Here is a 20,729-nt window from a genome sequence, read left to right on the forward strand (position 1 = left end):
ATGATCGATCGTCTACTCGGTACTTTGAGGGTGTAGTATATAGACAAGTAATCAAGTAATCAAAGAATGCGACGAGTAAGAAAATGCAATTGTACCGTATCAAAATCGGCTTAAGAAACAGTTGTATCCCATCCTGATTCTTGATCATATGCCACTGTAAATATCCGGGCCGTGGAGAATTAGATGGGGTAAAGGCGATTGGATATGGTTTTTGTCGAGCTCCGTCCTTGCATGGGAGGCTTCGTCATTGCGGATACTTGCTTGCTAGGAATAATTCAATGTTTCGTTGAATAAGTACGCAAGTGTGTTCTTGTAGAATATGTGAATACCTTCTCAATTGCATCGCTAGCTCTCACCATTCTTCGAAACTTCAACATACCTACCCAAATGTATAAAAATAAACCCCATCTAAATGAAACCCCGGCTTCCAAACCATTGAGTAACATCGGTTTTTTCCCGAGTGCACACACATCTTCTCATACATAAAACTCAAGGTCCAGCCAATAAGAAAGTTTTGACTCCGGATTTTCCCTCCAAGTTTTTCACTGGCTCGAATGGCTAGTCATTGACCCCACAGTCTGATCCCAAATGGAACCACAAGAACCTCGAAATAACGTGGTGGGAGGGGATGTGAGCGGGTGCATGACCCTGATCCTTGACTCTTCACGAGGTGTGGTCTGGAGGGAAGTTATGTACAGAGTATATACACTGTAGATGTGGTGCGGAGCGTACTCCGTTGGGAGAGAATGGATGAGTTTTAAACGAGGACAGATAGAGATTTGGAATTTGTTGGATGGCTTATTGGCGGAAGATAGATATTTGGGCTATGGGGAGAAAAAGACAAAAGAAGCTTTGAGAAGTAAGCCAAGTAGGTCAGTGTAAGTAGGTTCTAGCTACCTTTATGCGAGCATGCGAAGGCGTATCGTATCGGCTTGGATCCTGCAGAAGTAAGAAGGTGCAGAAGGAATATAATTGATTGGGTGTAAGATGGATGAGATGCATATTCATAACATTCTCTGGTGGTACAAACTCTTAGAGGGATGCTCATTATAGAGAGTGGCTTTTGACTTGCATCGGGGAGTGTTGCGAAGTTACAGCTTCCCTTCGACCTTCTTTCTCACTTCTTCCTCGTCAAAGGAAGCTTGGCTTTGTGGTACAGCTTAGAAGTCACACCTCAGCATCCTCTCCTTTAATTTATTGTGCAGGTACAATAGCATCAAAAACAAACGGTTCATTAGAGGGAGTCTGGAGGGTTGGCGAGTATTAAGAAAGATATCGAGTTAGTTGTATTCACCACCATATAAACTGCTAATCGAGAGATATGTATGTCTATTCAACCACTGTACAAGTTGTCTCTTCCTAGTAGTCTTCATCCACGCATCAAGCCAGTATTGAAGCAGAGATTCTGTAGAATAACACTTGTTATAACGGCCAGTAAGCGTCGACAACTTTTGAGTTCAAGTTTGGGGTTTTACGATGCTAGGGAGTAAGTAGTTTTAGCTGATGTATTGAAATTGTAACTTTGTAGTTAGAGATTTAACTGGAATATGAATAATTCCCTACTACCTAGATAATCAAGTTGATAATATACCCAATGTATCTTCTCTTCTATTAGCCTCTTCTTTCCTTTCTTAATATTACAAGCAAGATAATTATTATTAGCAAAGTAAATTTCTAATCTATAATTCACTTGGACGATGACTCGGATGAGTAGAATCGAAGCCAAAGAAGCTTAGGTCATTCAATGGTCTCTCTCACTCTCGCGCGCGCCCTCCCTCCCCATCCTTCAAGCATCGAAGCATCCAAGACCAAGCCATGACCAAGGCTCGATCAAACCAGACCTAGGAACTTCTTCACACTCCGTCCATACATACATCCATCCATACACCCATACATCCATCCACCCATCCTACAGGTACGCCTTTCTGTTTTTCCCATTCAACTTAGGTATTACATTATCTCCACTAGATTTATTCGTTCAATCTACAGTACACACATCTCAATTCACATACATTCATTTCTATCCTCTGATCTTGGGATCTTGGAATCACAATCACATTCCCATTCACACATAATATCAATGATTGGTAAATTATTCCAATCATTTACCATAAATCTGACCTCCTGAAGAGACAAGGCTTCCACCCCACGTTTTACGCCTCTTGTGTGCAGCATTGGTGCGAATACTCACTAGAATCAGCGAACCATCTCATCACTCTCCTTTTTAAGCTTGCTTTGCTTTCTGCAGATGAAGATCAATTCTGCTACAAACTATTCGAATTCGAATAAACCATTTGCGCATGAGTACAACTCAAAATAACCACTGAATACTTTTGGGTTTCTCTGTCGCGCCGCGCGAACCGTGAACGGTAAAGGACAAGGTCGAGAATCACCGACGAGGTCGGAATACCAGAAATATGACGTCTATAATTCGAATGCTTTCGCCGGTTGTTAGTCAATTCTTTCCTTTCGTCTTGATGGTGTGGCGGAATGATGCGGGTCTGATGTTCATTACGGAGGAAGTTCCGGCGCAGTCAGGATCGAGGAATCTCTGAATGGTAGCATTTACTGACAATTGGCTTTTTGTATAGACGGACAGAAATGGAAATACAGGTCGAAAAGGTCAAGATGTAGAGCCTGAACCCGAAATTACTCCACTGGTGAAGATGTTACAGAATGCTGGTCCCATACGGCCGGACGGAAGTGATAAATTCTTTGGTTTAGAAAATGTATGCTCTCCCTCGAATCTTTTCTCAATTGCTTTATACTAACTTCTTGAAATTAGTTCGGAAACACATGGTTCGTGTTTTGAGATTGATCCTATCCCAATAATACTAACACATCTCAGTTATGCCAATTCGATTTTACAGGCGCTATACTATTCAGTCCCGTTTAGAGAAAATGTTGTTAAATACCCACCGCATTCCCCTTCTGATACCCCCAATGGACATTTACCAAAATTAATCGTTCCCACGAGAGCTCCGCCAACGAACGGAGTGCCATTGTCGACGGCTAAACCAAAAGGCATATCGGCTGCTGAAGCCCTGAAGAGAAGACAAGGTGTGAACTCTGGCCAACCCGGACCTGGCGCAACAGGCAATCGACCAGAAGACAAGCCAGATTCGCCTGAATACAAGAAGAAACACGCGATGATGGCAGGCCCGATATTAGAAATCACCACGGAACATGCGAGTTCATATGGCATGGAGGAAACGACTTTTACAGCCTTGAAGGATATATTTACGGCTATGATATCACATCCTTCTCGGACAGGTGTTGTAAGCCCCCAAAGGTTCCTGGAAGTTTTCAGAAGAGACAATGAGATGTTTCGGACATCGATGCACCAAGATGCTCACGAATTTTATGGATTGATGCTTAATGCAGTGATCAATAACGTCGAAGACAATGCCCGACGCCTGAAAGACTCGGTAGCGCTTCAAGAAAAGGAAGGACTCAATGATTCAATGACAGCTGCTGTACGATCAGTTGCGGATTCCATGGGCTTGGCAAGTGGAGCGCAATCTCCAGGAACAAAATGGGTTCATGATATATTTGAAGGAAAGATGGTCTCGGAAACGAAGTGCTTGACATGCGAAACTACATCACAGCGCGATGAGACATTCCTGGACCTTTCAATTGATTTGGAGAAGAACTCTTCCGTTACGTCTTGTTTGCAAAAGTTTTCGGCGGAGGAAATGCTATGCGAGAAGAATAAATTCCATTGCGATACTTGCGGTGGTTTACAGGAAGCCGAGAAACGTATGAAGATCAAAACTTTGCCAAAAGTTTTGGTGCTTCACCTGAAGAGATTCAAGTGGACTGATGATCTAACCCGATTACAAAAGTTATTTTACACTGTCAACTATCCATATCATTTACGCATGTTCAACACAACTGATGATGCGGAGGATCCTGATCGACTGTATGAACTTTACGCCGTGGTGGTACATATTGGCACAAACGCCTTTCACGGACATTATGTTGCTGTAATCAAGACTGAGGATAGAGGTTGGTTACTTTTTGACGACGAGATGGTAGAACCGGTAGACAAAAGTTTTGTGCGACAATTCTTTGGGGACAAACCGGGACAAGCTTGCGCCTATGTGTTGTTCTATCGAGAAACTACAGTGGAGGCAATGCGAAGAGATCAAGAAGCTGAAGGTCTCGATCTAATCGCTACTGCTTCTGAATTAGCAGATGTTTCATCGGGGCAGCTTAAACAAAACGGCATTTCTCTATCTTCCAACTCGAAACAGGTTTTAGCAACACCTAGCACACCAATCGATAGCGACACTAATGGATTTGGATCCCTCGACCATGCACTAACAGCACCTCTGGTAACTTCGCCTATTTCGGGCAATCCGGTTCCAACTCGAGTTCCTTCTTCACCTCTCGATACCTTCAAGTCTAAATCTAAAGAAGAAAAGGGGCGAGAAAAGGGGCGAGAAAAGAAAGCCGAGAAAGAAGCCGAGAAAGCGGAAAAGTCTCGAAAGGCTGCTGAAAAGGCCGCTGAAAAGGCTGCAGCTAAAGAGAGAAAGGAAGCTGAAAAGGCAACTAAAGAAGCCGAGAAAGCCATTAAAGTAGCACAAGAAGCGGAAACGAAAAGGGCTATTGCTCTCAGCAAACAAACGGAAATTGAAGAAATCAGAAGAAGACAATCGGAAGTCAATATCCAAAAGGATAATAATGGGAATGGCAGCGAGAAGAGTGATGGTAAGGGATTTGGTAGTTTAAATCTGAATAGAAGTCATAAAGGAAGCAAGAGTATGAGTAGAAAGAGTTTTGGATTTTTAAGTAAGAATGGAGAGAAGGAAAAGGAGAAGAATGGGGAAAAGAGTGAAGAAAATAACATTATACCCGAATCGAGCAACAATACGGTGGTTGAAGGAACGGCGGGCCCGCAAACACCGGAGAGACATGAGAAGGTTAAAAATGCACGATTTTCGTTTGGATTGGGACGGAAGAAGAGTAATATGTGGAGTCCGACTGTGGATAATTAGGATGTATCTATCTGACAATTTTGCAGGGGATGATGAGAAGAGAGAGATCAAGGAGATGAGAGAGAGGCGTAAAGGGTCCGGGTCGGGACTAGGCTGTTTTTCTTGATGTTGATTGAGAAATGTCGAGAAAGAAATATTTGGGTCCCGTGTGAGACTTGCGATTGGGAGTTGGTATGGATATTGAGTGTGGGAATATATTCGCATGGACGCATGGTTGATATTGAACTTTGTTTTATTTATACTTTATATGCTTGCTTGCGTGTCTGCACGTATTTGTGCACGCATGCTATGGATAGGATAGCGAGCATTGGAAAGGGGGTTTCGGGTGAAATAGGAAATGGAAGGGGTGGGGAAAAGAATGTGTGGATTTGTTGCCTATGGTGCTTGTATATTCTTTTGATCCTCATATACCTCATATACCATACCTATCTGTTACACATATACTGTAAAGTTTTTGGAGAGGCATGGGCTGGATATACGGCTAGTCATGTACGGTTTGTAAATAGCAGGTAGTCGAGGATTGAAAATGAGATATTGAATATCATAAAATGGAAATTACAGAGGGTGTTTTATGACATTGTGATGTCTCTTAGAAATCTGCCTTGACTTATGATCCTCGAACTCCTCTATCTCTCCGCTGGCCTTACTAAATGCATGAATACATAAAAACGCCAATCATATTCAGTTCAGTTGTGTTCTGTGGTATATGCGCTTTTGAGTCCTTTCTCTCCTTTTTTTCTCTTTCACTACCCCCTATCTCGGTCGGTAAAGGGATCACTTTTTCGTCTGAAAGTCTCAAAAGAAGTACCCTTCTGTTATTACACTCAATGTCCAATACTCCATCTTCGATGCGCAATCATTTAGTTACCATTGAACAGTGCTTCCCTTGATGTTTATCCTTCATATCCATATTCTTTGGCGCGCGCATTAGATTGTGGCGGCTTGTCTAGAATGGAAATCTGGATTTGTGATTTCGAACTCGCATTGAATCATCCTAAGGCTAATTCGTAGATGATGATTACGGAGTTGATGCCTATCAGGGGGGCTGTGAGGGTATGTTAGTTTGTTTACTTGGTGGTTTGCGCGCCTCTCTTCTCTTTTGTTCGTTGTCTTCGCCCTTCAAGTCTTATCCCCTTTATATCGATCTCTCTCCTCCGCGTACTCTCCACGCAACTTCCTGCTCTCTTCCTCCCCTTTCTTCTGCGTCCCCTCCAAATCCTGCGACATTCTATCCTTCCGCTAATTCACAAGTGCGCAATTTCACAGCAATGGGATTGATAGGGAGAGAAAAATAAAACATACTCCTCATGAGCGTCCTAACACTCGTCATCAAATTCACTAGTTTTGATTTAATACTCGCGTCTGCGCTGTTTCCGCCAAAGGCTGGTTCGGCAACGGAGTTGGACCATCCGACTATTTGTTGGGTTAGTGGAGGGAACAGTGACCGAGGGTCTCGGGTTGGAATGAGAGATTGGGTTTGAGAATAAGGTGGAGGGAACGGAAAACTAACTGCGTGCAAGAAAACGATCTTCCGATAAGATTGCGACGGCATTGGTGAGAAGAACGATAACTAAAGAGGAGGAAAATGTATCAGTATATAGATGTATATGTAATATGCGATGCTTCGGATTATATCACGCATCGCATGCGCATGTATCTAGACAGAGAGTATGGCTGTGTGTATATGATTTGCGCGCGCGTCGGAAATTGATGCGAGGGAATCGGAACACATACTGTAAATCAGGTTTCCGAATATGAAGAACATTGTGAGAAATTCTGTGGTTGTGCTGATATATAATTGTCTTGTTTGATCTGATATAAGTTGAGGAGGTGGTTACTTATAGACAAGGCTGTGGAAATGAAGAGGTCAAGTTGTCCACACAAGCTTGGAATCGTGCACAGACCAGACGAGGCTGACGCTGCGTGGCTATTGAATTGTGGTTTTTGTGATGTTGGGGGATTATTTGCTTTATATCTTGTTTTCTTCTGGTGATCTTCGAATTGAGATAATTCATTGAGGGTTGAGATATCGTACTATGATGATTTCTTGAATTTGTAAATATTCACTTTCGCTGGCCAATTCTCAAAAAGTATATCTTGTAGAAGAAAGTTGAGTGGGTGAAGCTTGCTCCTCATTTGGAGCTCTCATAGCTCTTGAGATACAGCCTCGTTCTTTATTGCATATATTCTTTGAGAGAGAGATAAAATGAAGGGAATAGGTACGCTCATCCTGCCTCTCTTTCTATTTTAAATCTGTTATACTAATTTCCATTAGATATCCTTCTAACCCTCTCCCTCCCTACCCTAATCCTCATCCACCTCCTCATAGCTCCCTACACCAAAGTCGAGGAATCCTTCAACATCCAAGCCACTCACGATATTCTAAACTATGGCCTTCCTATCTCAAACATCTCTACTACTCTAGATACCTACGACCATACTACCTTTTCTGGGGCCGTACCGAGGACTTTCTTCGGAGCACTTTCTCTAGCTGCAGTTTCTAAACCCATTATACTGCTTACGCAAGGAAAATATGCACAGCCTATTGTTAGAGGTTTGTTGGGATTTTTCAATGCGGCCTGTTTGATTAGATATCGAAATGGGTTGACCGGCGCTTTCGGAGTGGATGTTGGGAGATGGTATATGGCGTTGCAAGTTACGCAGTTCCATGTGCTTTATTATGCATCGAGGACGTTGCCTAATATGTTTGCTTTCGGTCTTAGTGGGTTCTCCCTCTTCTGGGTCTTGACGATGAATTGTCAAAATACTGATTTATATGTAGCAACTTTGGCATTCACGGAGTTTCTTCCAGCGACAGGAGGAAGTAGACCCAGAGTTGGGATATTCCTCTTCGTCTTTGCGGGTGTAGTATTCAGGTCTGAAATTGCTCTGTTACTCTTCACGCAATTAGCGTATCTACTTGTTTTATCGAGGATATCGTTAAAGACAGTCATTCCAGCTGGTATACAGAGTGCTATTTTAGCTCTGGCTGTATCAGTGCCCATTGATTCATACTTTTGGCAAAAGCCATTGTGGCCAGAATTAGCCGGATTTTATTTCAATGCTATTCAGGGGAAGTCTGCTGAGTGGGGTACTTCTCCCTTTTTACATTATTTTACCTCGTTGTTGCCGCGTTTACTGATGAATCCTTTGATTTTATTGCTATTGCATCCTCTGGCTTTGACTCTTCCAGCAACGAAGCACACCTCGAAAGATTTAGTTATTCCTTCGCTTTTATTCGTTGCAATCTATAGTCTACAACCTCATAAAGAGTCCAGATTTATCATCTATGTTATTCCGCCTCTTACTGCTGCAGCTTCTCTCTCAGCTTCATATATCTGGACTCGTCGTTCGAAAAGTTGGCTTTATACCTTTGGGTCTTTGGCCTTGCTTGGATCCGTCGCAGTGAGTCTTGTAGCTTCATCGGCTATTCTCATGATATCTTCCTTCAATTATCCAGGCGGAGATGCTCTTTCCCAGCTTCATACCCATATCCTCAAGGATCTCTCAAGATCTCCTCGTACACAGCGCACGCAAGAGCGAAATATTTCAATACATATGGATGTTCTGTCTTGCATGACAGGAATCACCCGTTTCCAACAATACCCATCTCTTCCACTGCGTTTTCCACAAAATCAAAATATCACGCTGAACTACGATAAAACAGAAGATTCTCCCGAATTGGGAGAAGCAGCTTTCTGGATGAAGTTCGATTATGCGTTGATGGAAGAACCTGGTTTGGCGATTGGCAAATGGGATGTTCTGGATACGATATTTGCATATGCAGGTATTGAGATCTTAAGGCCAGGGGATGGAAGCAGTTTCTCGGAGAGGTTGGAAGGGGTTTATAGGGCGAATAATGTCACTGTTGGGGGCGAGGGAGAAGCTCCCAGTGCTGAGGATGTCAAGAGGATAGAGGAAGAGGGGACGCAAAATGTGGAAAGGAATAGAGAAGGGAAGGGATTTCTTGATCTCAAGACGAAATTGATGTTTGAAGAAATGAACAAATTTGGAACATACAATTTGCTCAGGGATGCGGGGAGATTAGTAACTGGTGGGTGGTGGATAGGTCCCAGGATGGAAGGGAGAATTAGGATTTTAAGAAGAATAGGAGATGAAAAGGATTGGAAGGAGGAACAGGAGGAGCAGAGAGAAAAGGAGAGACTTAGGGAGGGTGAGAAGGAAGATGGCGAAGGGGTGGCGATCGGGACGGAGTGAAAATTGGCGTGATACGGTTTGGAATCTATGTCATTGTGTTTATAGAATAAGATTGAGAAATCTTTTGGGGTGGACAAACAATGGTATCTGTGGTTTTGGTGATCACTGCCGGCTAGTTAATTTTAAGGCTTAAAGTGCCACGCTTTCTATTTGTACTAAGGAAAGATATCATATTCTGGGGCCAGGATATAAGAAATTAAGCCCGCCTGTCCCCTTGTCCCTCCATCGCTTACTATGTAACGCTTTTTAGGCTCGTCAAAACGGGAAAAGTGGTGGGAAAAATGACCTGTTCGCTGAGATGTTCTGCATAGTCCAAGTCAAAACTCGCTTGGCAGAGGGACGTAAAAAAAACTCACCGACTGTTGGCAAAAATGCGGTTTCATTGTTGTCACTAATCCATATCCATTATATCTCTCCTAAAGCCGGCATATGTCCTGCCCATATGAAGTTTTGATTGCGGTCAAGTCTACAATCATTTGCGTTGTTATTGGGGGTTTGTAAATTCCGCTTCTTTCATTTAGAGCATTGAGACTATAACGACTGTAGCTTCCCACGTTCGAGACACCTTTTAACTATTGTAATAATCCTTGAATATTCTTACTCGGAAACACACGGAGACTTCGGAATTCGTTCTGGTGCAGTTCAATCTAATGTATTGGGGATTTTCCGGATTCGCCATTCTTGATACATGATGTAGGGGCTGTTTCTAAAATTTGACGAAGTATTAGAAGCGTTTGAATTAGACAGTTTTAATAAGGTCTCTGAGAGTTTGGATATACCTTGCGCAAAGGTACACGAGTAATCATCAGTTTGAGTTGTGAGAATGCGATAATGGGAGGAAATAAAATACCCAGTTGTATAGGTGCTTGCCAGATAAATCTCTAGCTATAAAAGATATACATTGGCTTTGCTTCTTATCCTGTATGTAGATTAACGTTGTTCTGAGACCAATCGATGGGTTTACAAGGCACGCAACTTGTGCTCGGCATCTGAGAGAATGAGTGGGAGTTGAGAAGAAGTAAAGAGTACTCTCGGGTTATTACTGGAATAGCGGTACTGTTTTTTTCGTCGTTTCATCAGTCTCGCTAGCGGCCCCTTTTTCATTAGTATATCGTTGTCAATTTCACTTCGTCCGCTTTCACTGTCAGTGCAGTATAATCTGCACACTAATTCACCACGTACAGCGAGACTACACCAACGTCTCCTGGTTGAAGAAGTTGGAATGGGAGAGGTAAGTTATCTAGCCGTAGCATTCGCTGTGTCGGTAAATTTGCTGAGATACTCCTTGGAGTCTAATCCCCCTGAATTTAAAGAACGCTCAAACCTCCCTTTCTATATCCTCTCGTCGAAAATTACTTTCCGTATAAAGATAGTACAAGCGAAAATAATATCAACGTGACATCCTCCCCATATTAAGCATGTACTAAAAATATTACCGTCTATAAAACCCGCCTCTTCTCCTTTTCTCTTTCTTTCCCTTCTCTATCTTTGCGTAGTTGACAGATTTGCATTACCGATCTTATGTAGATGCAATTCAAACTTGTCAGATTCAGAAGTAAGATAATCTTGATTGTGATTTCCCATCTCCGTATTCCAAAGAAAATCATGAAAGATTCAAAAAGACGGATAAAGAAGATTGCAGTGATTTATTCTTAATCTCGTATTCATGAACTGTTTAGCATACCGGTGACAATACTTGAGCGTCGATATCATTTCCACTGCCAATATCCAAGTCGGTTAACTCTACTCGCTACCAAAGTTATACACATACAAATCGTAACTTCTTGTATCTCGACCGCCTCTCTCGATGATAACTCGACGCAGAATGCCATACTTATATTGTCTAAAATGTAATCCGCTGATCATGGGCCACTCGAAGCTAGGGCAGATACCGAGCCTAGGCGTTTTCTGAGTTCTTCTTGGTGTGCGTGCTTGAGAAGTGGCTAGACGCCAGAAAGGGTATTTTATAGGCTCCTGTAAAGCTTGCGTACGTTTGTGGCGGGAAGGAAAAAAGTGAATTGTGGTCAAACAGAGAGACAGAGAGTAAAGAAGGGGCGCTTATAAATAAGAAAGAATTCCATCTCCGATAATGTATCTTTGGTGAATAGACTGTGTGAGAAACGTGACATGGCAGCTAATCCCCATTTTCCAATCTCCCAATCTCCCATTGCCTCAGAAGTTATGTTTTCTACGTCTTCGCACGTATCATCTGAGGCTTGAACAACAGATATCCAATAACTGTGCAGCATAAGATGATAAAAACAAAATCAGTATCAAGGACTTCTATTGATTGTCATTCAATTCTCTCAGCCACAATTATTACCTCTCACAAAGCATCACTGCACCTTATTGATATCGGCTTATATAGCACCATATAAAGCACCATCTAACCTCCAAAATCCCAAGCTAATCTTCGACATTCTTAAGTCACATCGCTCTGCCTTTTAATCGGCTCCAAGGTCTCGAGCCCCATATTTCATATCATCATAATAGACGACATACAATTTGCGGTTTGGAAAGCCGTGAGGATTGGGTATATATATAGTGCAATACAAGTTTTTGGATTTTGTCCAACTCTGAGAGAGAAACAAGTTCCTAGTTCGAAAAAGACACGTTGGTTTTTTTCATGAGACACAGTGATACTAATCTATCTTGAAGTGAAAAATAGATTAATCTGACTATAAAACAAAGTAAATCTTTGGCTTTGAGTCTCTATCTGTGGAAATCAAAGCAGATGATAGCTGCCGATCAGGCTGGTGCCTTTCAACACATCGACCACTCGATATCCACTTCGTCTTCTCGAGTGTGAGAAAGAGCCGTCAAGAGGGTACTATAGCGTGACGAAAGAGTGATATGCGGTGGCTCGTTGCCATCATCACGTTTCCACTGTCAATTTCACGTTGTCTTTTTACCGTAGATCCGCCATCATCGTTACTATCATAAACTACAGCGAGGTTCGTGCCTGGTTTTTAATACCGCAGCTCACTGATATAAAAATCTATCATGTTGCACCTAGGATCTTGTTCTAGACATGTATGAAAGATACTTCTTGTCCAGAAAGAAGCCTCGTAAATTTTGCCTCGGCCTGGTTTCGAGAATGTTCAACAGTTCAGAGCCTACCCTGGTATCAATTTTATACTTTCTCACTAAGTTGTGATTAGCGAGTGTCTGGAAACTAGAAGGGGGGGTGATGATGATAATGATGATGATGATGATGATGATGATGATGATGATGAAAGGGCAGGCCCATTGATTAACGGCCGACTTGATTTCAACCCTGGTAGTATTTTTCTTTGAGCAAGTGCACGCTTCAAGCCTGTCAGCCATTCTTGCCTAGTGCCTATACAAAGCTTTTTGATTTATAACTTAAGAACATCCTGTCAATGAACCACGTAGACGATCAAAAAGAAATCTGTCGGATCAGTGGCCATGATACCACAGCCTACGGCATCACAATTCCAAGAACCACTTACGCTGTGACTTCAATCGCTAGGAGCAGCAGCTAAACAGCGATGCAAAGAACTACATAACAACAATATAAGTTATATTTTTCTAGCGTTGGAGGGCTTTGACGTATTGATTGCCGCACAGCATTGCTAGAAGTCTGATATCGAGATTCACCAGTTTTCACAGCTACATGAATACTTCTGGGGCTATTGCCAAATCCCTGATCAGCATACCATGATGGTAGAGAAATTGTTGATGTTTAAAAAGTCCAGCACTCACTCCTTTTATACACATATTCACTGTAAAACAAACAACACACAAAATTCCACTATACTATGTATGTATTGCCCAAAATTTACAAGTCGCATACCAAGCTATCAGCCATAAACAGCTGAACTTAACCTCAAGATCCGTGTGTGAAAATATCAAACCCCCATTAATTCTTCCGTGGAGGTGGCATACCTGGGAACATGAAAGTCGGCAGATAAAATAACGGTGCAGAGAAGCGTGGAAGAATGTATGGATCATTATCCCTAGTGACAGCGATGGCAATACTATATCTGTGTTTGCTAATCTTCTTCTCCTATCACTATCGACTACGCAATGTTTTTACATGTATATATTATCATTGTCATACATCTCTTAAATGTCAGCCAATATGCAGTTGACCATTTACTTCTACCCATGAGCATTATGTTCCTTCCCTTGAAGAAGCGCAAAGAGAACCAGAGTATGTAAGGTTCCTATAAGAACATGTAGGAGGGGGGAAGGGGGCAAGAAAGTCTCTATACATTGTTTTCTAGCCAAAGGAGAGGCGAGGCAAGGCAACATTGCTTGCAAGTAACGAACGAATAGCCGAGCTCCTCCACTCGAAGGACGATCGTTCATTAGACTTCTTGGGTGGCTTTAGGACCACAACTGAGGATAGCATGGAAGCAGGCTGAAAAGAATAGCAACACAGTTATAACATCAATATCCCATAGTTACATCCCCAAGCACAGCATACAAACACACGAGACATCAAGATTCCAAATTCCAACTCTTAATGCATTGGTATTAATGCATTGGCACAAAAGGGAATCTCATTTAACTCGGCTCCCAAGAGAATCTCGAGTCGTTCGACTAGTCTACATATTCACAAACCCTCTATTCTTCTGAAGCAGCAGCACCAGTAATAATTTCAACCAATTCACCAGTAATGACGGCTTGACGGGTTCTGTTGAAGAGAATTTGGTACTTGGTGATCATGTCACCTGCGTTCTTGGAAGCATTCTGATATTGTTTAGTAATTTATGTGAGTATGTGGAGGTTAGAGAAACTTACGTCCATAGCGTTACGACGGGCAGATTGTTCACAGGCATGTCCCTCAGCAAGAGCCCAGAAGAGGGAGTTGGCGAGAGCATATTCACGAAGGTTACCAAGGGTCTCATCTTCGATTTCGAAAGCGGAGAAGTTGGCTGGTTGAATATGTCAGCACTATCCCACATATTAGTCTAAATATAAGTAAAACTTACGGGAGTTGGCAATAGCCTCCTCAGAGAAAGCCTCGATTGGGGTGGCTTCGTAACTTGTAGCGTTGATGAACTTGTTGTAAACGATTTGAACGGAGGAGTAGTCGGTTGGCAAGAGAACGATTTGGTCCGCAATAGCTTGAGCATCTGCGAATGTAGGGACATCCTTTCCAACACCAGCGAAGCTCATGACAATGTTCTTTCCGCTGGAACGACTGAGCTGAGCCTTGCACTTCTCACCCAAAACAACAATATCGGCATTTGAGTCTGCAGCCAACATTCTGCGGACTTGCTTGGACAAACCGGAATGGATACCACCGCAAAGACCCTTGTCGGAACTGGCGACAACAATCAATCTCTTCTTGTCACTCTCCAAGGCCTTGGTCTCGGCATGTTTGAAAACGCTGTTGGAGCTCTCTCCGTAGGATCGGGACTCTCGCATAGCCTTTTGTGCTCGGGTAAGCTTGGTGGATGCAACAATCTTCATGGTTTTTGTAATTTTCTCGATATTGCGAATGGACTTTAATCTGTCCTCGATTTCACGGAGGGTCGCATATCCGGCAGCTTGAGGGGCAACTGGTCTGCAGGCCCAATATCATCAGCCTCCATATCCTGCACTATTTTCCTCATGTCCCAGACCCCGCTATAGTAGTCCCATCTTTATCACTTCATCAGGAAGAAGTCTTACCTGGCGGAAGCCGCGACGGCTGCTCGGAGAGCGGGTCTGGCAGTTCTCGAAAGCATCTTGAAAACCAAAAGAACGGTACCAACTAATTCAATATCGAGGCTTAATTGACCACGATTAAGTTAGGAATCAATTGACTGTTGCAATTCGAAATCGGTATTTCGGCTCGATTTCGTCGTTCAACGGGAAAAGCTTCAGAATGCGCTAGTCGATCACGTGTCTGTAAGTGGGCAATGTGATTGTGTTATTTTGCTCGGGCAAAGTCGGAATTTTTTTTGTTCAATTTTATATATCGATATCGACAACATGAAGCCATTGCAGATTGAGTGTCGCATAGGTGATTTGGAAAATTTAGAGAACGATGGAATCGGTGCATAAGAAGGCGGCAGAAGTCTAGCTGGTCCTATTGCAAGTCCACAAATGCTGATGTTAACACCACAAATGCTGTCTTCACGATGAATGAGTATGGGATATAGGTCACAACTCTGGAACTGATTTTTTGTCCTGTCATTTTCAGATTATTCTCCAGAGCTAGCTGTCATACGGCAATTCGTGGTGGTAAGGATGCGCATGGTGTAATACTTCGACAGGAAAGGCAGGAATGACAGGAATACAGCTCATTATTTTTGTCCTTCTCCAGGTGTATTCAATTTGACAATCCTCAACTATTTGCTTGAACATATGCGAAGCCATGGAGTGGACCACAAAGACTGTTCGAATACTCGGAGTGGTGTTCAGCCTCCAAAGGCCAGCCTCATCATGCAAGTGATTCGATTGGTATTCTTGGACAACTTTCAGAGTAGAATAGTTCGAGTTATTCATCCAGTACTGAACAATCGAAAGAGCTGCATCGCCGATGCATCTTACGATACTATGTTTGAGTGATTAGTTGTAGGGCGAAGAAAGAACTTAGCATGGCCGGTACTCGGGTCCAAGTCATTGTGAAGGAAACACCGGCATTACTTTCACAAACGAAGACTTCACGATACAAAGATCAATCTGCGTCGTTTGAAGTACTATCAGTTGGAGACTTGAGGTAGCCCTATAGATCCTCACCCTCTTGGCTTTGGATCTGCATCGACTCTTCAATTATCAAGACATGGTGAGATGATTTTACTGTGCTGTTACTTTGTGACTTGGAGCACAATACTGTAAGGATACTACGAAGTAATATGAGGATGTTAAGCTGGAGCGGATACACCAGTTGTTAATACTGAGTCAAATATTCTTGCAACTCTGTGAAAGAATACTTGGTGGAATAAAAGTTTCTTCGAAAGATAGGTATCTAAGTTCATGATTATTGAAGCCTCTTGAGATAGGTATCAAAATTCAGAAATCATTCTTGCAGAAAGCCCTGAAATAATACCTACCCGGTACGGTATATATAATATAATATCAAGCAGAAGTAAAAATTTCCCAATTGATGAGACTATAGGAAACCTTGACTGGAGTCAACAATGGCCCACGCGGACCGGCTGATCGGGTTATGAACAGCCAGCCTCGAGCCAGCCATTAATTTCATGGCACGATAGATTAATGGACAGATATTTAGGTATTTAGGTGGATATCTTCCTAGTGCTGATGTACATAAATAGAGTTTGTATATAAAAGTATTTATTATTAATCAAGGTCCAAGTACATGCATTTCATAGGCAAGTTTTATAAATATATTAACTGTACTGTACCGTATTAGTAATAAGTTTCATCTCATTGTGTTTTATATTTCTTTATTGCAGGTATTGTGCTGTTACGACGAACTGCAGTACCACGTGACTTTCACCTCGTATGCAAAAAGCCCATGTACCTTTCTGACCCTTGCTTCTCTCTGTTTGAAAAGTTGGGACAGTGGCGACCAATAAGCGCTCTGAACTCTGCTGCAAAGTGAATTTACCTCGATAATCTACTCTTTTTTTACTACTACCTACCTGGTATATCTACCTAGTATATAACATATAACAACAGACTAGAGTGACTAGACAGTGCCTCGAGTGCGATCGAAAGACGCACTAAAAACACGTGATCCCTCCATTTACCTGCACCTTCCTTCCCCAAGTCCTTCCAAAAGAATCTCAAAAATTCCGAGCGCCTTATTTTATTACCAGGTACTTTATATTTCACTTACTTTCATGACTGCAAAGCGCCTCATTCTCCAACCTATCTTTAGGATAATAGGGTTTCCATTTGTCAAAACAATACACATAGCCGATCGTACATCAATACGCGCTCAGAGGTACTTTTCTTTGGCTGAATCTTAAATTCGATACACTTTCAATCGCGGTTTTGGATCACCAATATACGCTTAAAAGCGCAGCTTATTGACGATACTCAGCTCTTACTCTCGAATCGCAACTTCCTCAACTTCTCATCTTTTTCGACTATACTCTCTTCCTTTCAAAATGTCTTCTTCTGATGATGATATGCCTTTGGCAAGAACAAACGGCACCAATGGCAATGGTAAGCAGCAAACACTTTTTCTTTCCTTCCGCTACAGCCTAAACTGCCATTACCTGTTCAACCTCTCAACCCTTCAGCTTTGCAACATTGTTGAATTTTATCTCAACTCAAGGGCAAACACTAATCATCTTCACAGTTTCGCAAGGTCATATACCGAAAAGTGTCGATAGAGCCATGGATAAGGCTAGTGGAAATGCGAAGGCTGCCCCCATTGGAATCTCTATTCGCAATGGACCTGTTTTGGACGATCCTATGGATGTAGACGGGCCTGCTACAAATGGCGCTTCAAAGCGGAAATCACGATCAAGCATTGGTAACGGAAAAGCTGTAAACTACAATGTGGATGGTAGCGGCAGTGAAAGTGAAGAGGTGCCATTGGTATGTCGACTTTTAGTTGAAGCATCCAAGCATATGATCTCTCTCATGATGTACAAGTTTGGCAATGGTAATATACTGATTGATACATTAGGCGAAACGACAAAGAACATCCAACAAGAAGAAAGTCGCTGATTCCGATTCAGATGATGACATGCCTTTGGCTGGCAGGCGCAATTCTAAACTACCTCCTAAAGTTTCCGCCGCTGCCATTGGAGAGTCATCTTCAGATGACGAGCCACTTACCGTCAAACTTTCCAAGGAGAAAGCTTCCATCGAAAAGCACGCCGAGAAGGAAGCAAAAGCCTTGCGAGCAAAGAAGGCAGCACCCAAAAAAGCCATCAAGAAAGAAGAATCCGATAGCGACGACGATGTTGCACCCAAAAGGCGGAAGGCCAATGGCGCGGTCACGAAAAAGGCCAATGGCGTAAAGAAAGAGGAATCTGACTCCGATGCGCCTCTTGCAAAGAAGGCTGCTCCGAAGAAAGTAAACGGCAAAGTAAAGGCGGAACCAGACACAAAGAAGAGCAAGGCCAAGAAGGAGGAAAGCGAAGAAGCAGATGAGGTTTATCGTTGGTGGGATGCACCCAAGAAGGAGGATGACAGTATCAAATGGGAGACGTTGCAACACAATGGTGTTGTCTTCCCTCCAGAATACGAGCCACTCCCAAAGAACGTCAAACTGAGGTATGATGGGATCCCACTTACTTTGTCTCTAGAATCGGAAGAAATTGCAGGCTTCTTTGGTGCTATGCTGAATTCGACCCACAACGTCGAAAATCCAACTTTCCAGAAGAACTTTTTCAAGGATTTCACCGATTCTGTTAAGAAAACTGGAGGTGCCAAGGATAAGGACGGAAACAAAGTTGCTATCAAGGATTTTAGTAAGCTCGACTTCAAGCCAATTTTCGAGTATTATGATGGCAAGAGTACCGAAAGAAAGGCTCGATCTGCAGCTGAGAAGAAGGCCGAGAAAGCGCTTAAAGATGAGGCCGAAGCACCATATAAGACTTGCATCTGGGACGGACGCAAGGAAGATGTGGGAAACTTCCGTGTCGAACCTCCTGGACTATTCCGTGGTCGCGGTGAGCATCCAAAGACTGGTAAAGTCAAGCTCAGAGTTACTCCCGAGCAAATTACTATCAACATCGGCAAAGACGCTACTGTTCCTTCTCCTCCTGAGGGTCATAAGTGGAAAGCTATCCAACATGACAATAAGGCTACCTGGCTTGCTATGTGGCAGGAGAACATCAATGGTGCTTACAAGTATGTTATGCTTGCAGCAAAGAGTAGTATCAAGGGCCAAAGCGATTTTAAAAAGTTTGAAAAGGCTCGTGAATTGAAGGAGCACATTGATCGAATCCGAAAAGATTACACTCAGGATCTCAAGGCTGAACTTATGGCCGATCGACAACGAGCCACTGCAGTTTATCTCATTGATAAGTTTGCATTGCGTGCTGGTAATGAAAAGGATGCGGAGAACGAAGCCGAAACTGTTGGATGTTGTTCCTTGAAATATGAGCACGTCACTTTGAAGCCCCCAAATACCGTCATTTTTGACTTTTTGGGAAAAGATAGTATTCGTTTTTATGATGAGGTAACAGTTGACCCTCAAGTTTTCAAAAATTTGAAGATCTTCAAGAAGGCCCCAAAGAAGAACGGTGATGACATTTTTGATCGTCTCAATGTAAGTACAATACTATGCTTCATTTGAACGACTACTGACCACTGCAGACTACACAATTGAACAAGCACTTGACAAATTATATGCCAGGTCTGAGTGCCAAGGTCTTCCGTACTTACAACGCCTCTTGGACCATGTCGGACCTCCTGAAGAAACTCAAGAATAGTGACATTTCTATGCAAGAGAAGATCAAGCTATATAATGATTGCAATCGCAAGGTCGCCATTCTCTGTAATCACAAACGGACAGTCGGGGCTAGTCATGAAGCTGCAATCGAGAAGATGGATGATGCAGTAAAGGGTCTCAAATATCAGAAATGGCGCCTAAAGCAAATGATTCTCGACATTGAGCCAAAACAAAAGAAGAAGAAGGGTGCTGATTGGTTCGCTTTGGATGAAGAGCTTGACGAATCTTGGATTCAAGAGCATCAAGCCTTCCTCGTTGCTCAAGAGCGTATCAAGATCGAAAAGAAGTTTGCAAAGGAGAACGAGAAACTTGTATCTGAGGGACAAAAGGAAATGAAGACCAAAGAACTTAACGAACGTCTCCAAGCCGCTACGGATTTAGAGAAGAAGTTTAAAAAAGAGAACAAGACGAAGAAGGTCGAGGCTGAAGGCAAAGGACCTACCGTCGATAAGTTCGAGGCCAACATTACGAAGATAGACGAAAGAATCGCCAACATGCTTCTCAAGCGTGAAGACCGAGAGGGTAACAAGGAGGTTGCGCTCGGTACCAGTAAAATTGTAAGTTTAAATTGGTGAATTGGTATGGAACGTATGGCTAACGAAATTTCAGAATTACATCGACCCACGTCTGACCGTCGTCTTCTCCCAGAAGTTTGATGTACCGATCGAGAAGTTCTTCTCCAAGACTCTCCGTGAGAAATTCGCCTGGGCCATTGATTCTATTAAGGACGAGGACGACTGGGAGTTTTAAACTCTGAACGATATACAAACTTTTAATACAGTTTCTTCAAAACGATTTCGAATTTCGAACCTTCTTGTTGCTTGTGTTTCAATAGAACAGTTATTCATTATTGCATTTATACATCATGGCATTGCATGGTTGAAATTTCTTGCATACCTATAGGCTGGCTTCGGGGAAGTGGGAAACCCTAGGGAACGAGAAGAACAGGATCTTCCAGAATCAACCATAGAGGATTTGTTTCTTCTCGCGCTTGAGTTGTTGCTGCTTATCCAGCATTCATTGGGTTCCACTCCAACCCCTTTCTGCCATGGCACAACAATAGCGATGGCGCACGCAATTAACAACATTTGGGCTCACTGCCATCTGCAATTGTACATAGTTTTACATACCCAGCGATAACGTAGAGCGGGACAAGCAAAATAAATCTC

At 42.7% G+C, this 20,729-nt stretch overlaps 5 protein-coding genes across 5 annotated transcripts; 3 read left to right on the plus strand and 2 right to left on the minus strand.

Moving 5' to 3' along the window:
- Window positions 1–1,827: 1,827 nt before the first annotated feature.
- On the plus strand, window positions 1,828–5,000 carry EAF01_007905 (uncharacterized protein; the record flags this gene model as incomplete). Its single annotated transcript, XM_038916161.1, has 5 exons — window positions 1,828–1,915; window positions 2,131–2,450; window positions 2,592–2,729; window positions 2,786–2,799; window positions 2,849–5,000. Exons 2-5 carry the CDS (start codon window positions 2,418–2,420, stop codon window positions 4,998–5,000), a joined length of 2,337 nt encoding a protein of 778 aa, XP_038768632.1. The 5' UTR covers window positions 1,828–1,915; window positions 2,131–2,417.
- Window positions 5,001–5,989: 989 nt separating this feature from the next.
- Window positions 5,990–6,765, minus strand: EAF01_007906 (uncharacterized protein; the record flags this gene model as incomplete). Its single annotated transcript, XM_038916162.1, has 4 exons — window positions 5,990–6,045; window positions 6,303–6,413; window positions 6,511–6,570; window positions 6,735–6,765. 4 exons carry the CDS (start codon window positions 6,763–6,765, stop codon window positions 5,990–5,992), a joined length of 258 nt encoding a protein of 85 aa, XP_038768633.1.
- A 441-nt stretch (window positions 6,766–7,206) lies between these two features.
- EAF01_007907 (uncharacterized protein) lies at window positions 7,207–9,218 on the plus strand (the record flags this gene model as incomplete). The annotated part of the gene is made up of 3 exons (XM_038916163.1): window positions 7,207–7,219; window positions 7,276–7,722; window positions 7,783–9,218. The coding sequence occupies 3 exons, from the start codon at window positions 7,207–7,209 to the stop codon at window positions 9,216–9,218; spliced, it is 1,896 nt and encodes a 631-aa protein (XP_038768634.1).
- Window positions 9,219–13,811: 4,593 nt separating this feature from the next.
- EAF01_007908 (uncharacterized protein) lies at window positions 13,812–14,920 on the minus strand (the record flags this gene model as incomplete). The annotated part of the gene is made up of 4 exons (XM_038916164.1): window positions 13,812–13,937; window positions 13,989–14,122; window positions 14,180–14,757; window positions 14,865–14,920. The coding sequence occupies 4 exons, from the start codon at window positions 14,918–14,920 to the stop codon at window positions 13,812–13,814; spliced, it is 894 nt and encodes a 297-aa protein (XP_038768635.1).
- Window positions 14,921–17,257: 2,337 nt separating this feature from the next.
- On the plus strand, window positions 17,258–20,310 carry EAF01_007909 (uncharacterized protein; the record flags this gene model as incomplete). Its single annotated transcript, XM_038916165.1, has 5 exons — window positions 17,258–17,315; window positions 17,452–17,693; window positions 17,785–19,377; window positions 19,425–20,117; window positions 20,170–20,310. The coding sequence occupies 5 exons, from the start codon at window positions 17,258–17,260 to the stop codon at window positions 20,308–20,310; spliced, it is 2,727 nt and encodes a 908-aa protein (XP_038768636.1).
- Window positions 20,311–20,729: the final 419 nt, after the last annotated feature.

This window comes from Botrytis porri, assembly GCF_014898465.1.
Source record: "Botrytis porri strain MUCL 3234 chromosome Unknown BPOR_010, whole genome shotgun sequence".
Taxonomy (NCBI): Eukaryota; Fungi; Ascomycota; class Leotiomycetes; order Helotiales; family Sclerotiniaceae; genus Botrytis; species Botrytis porri.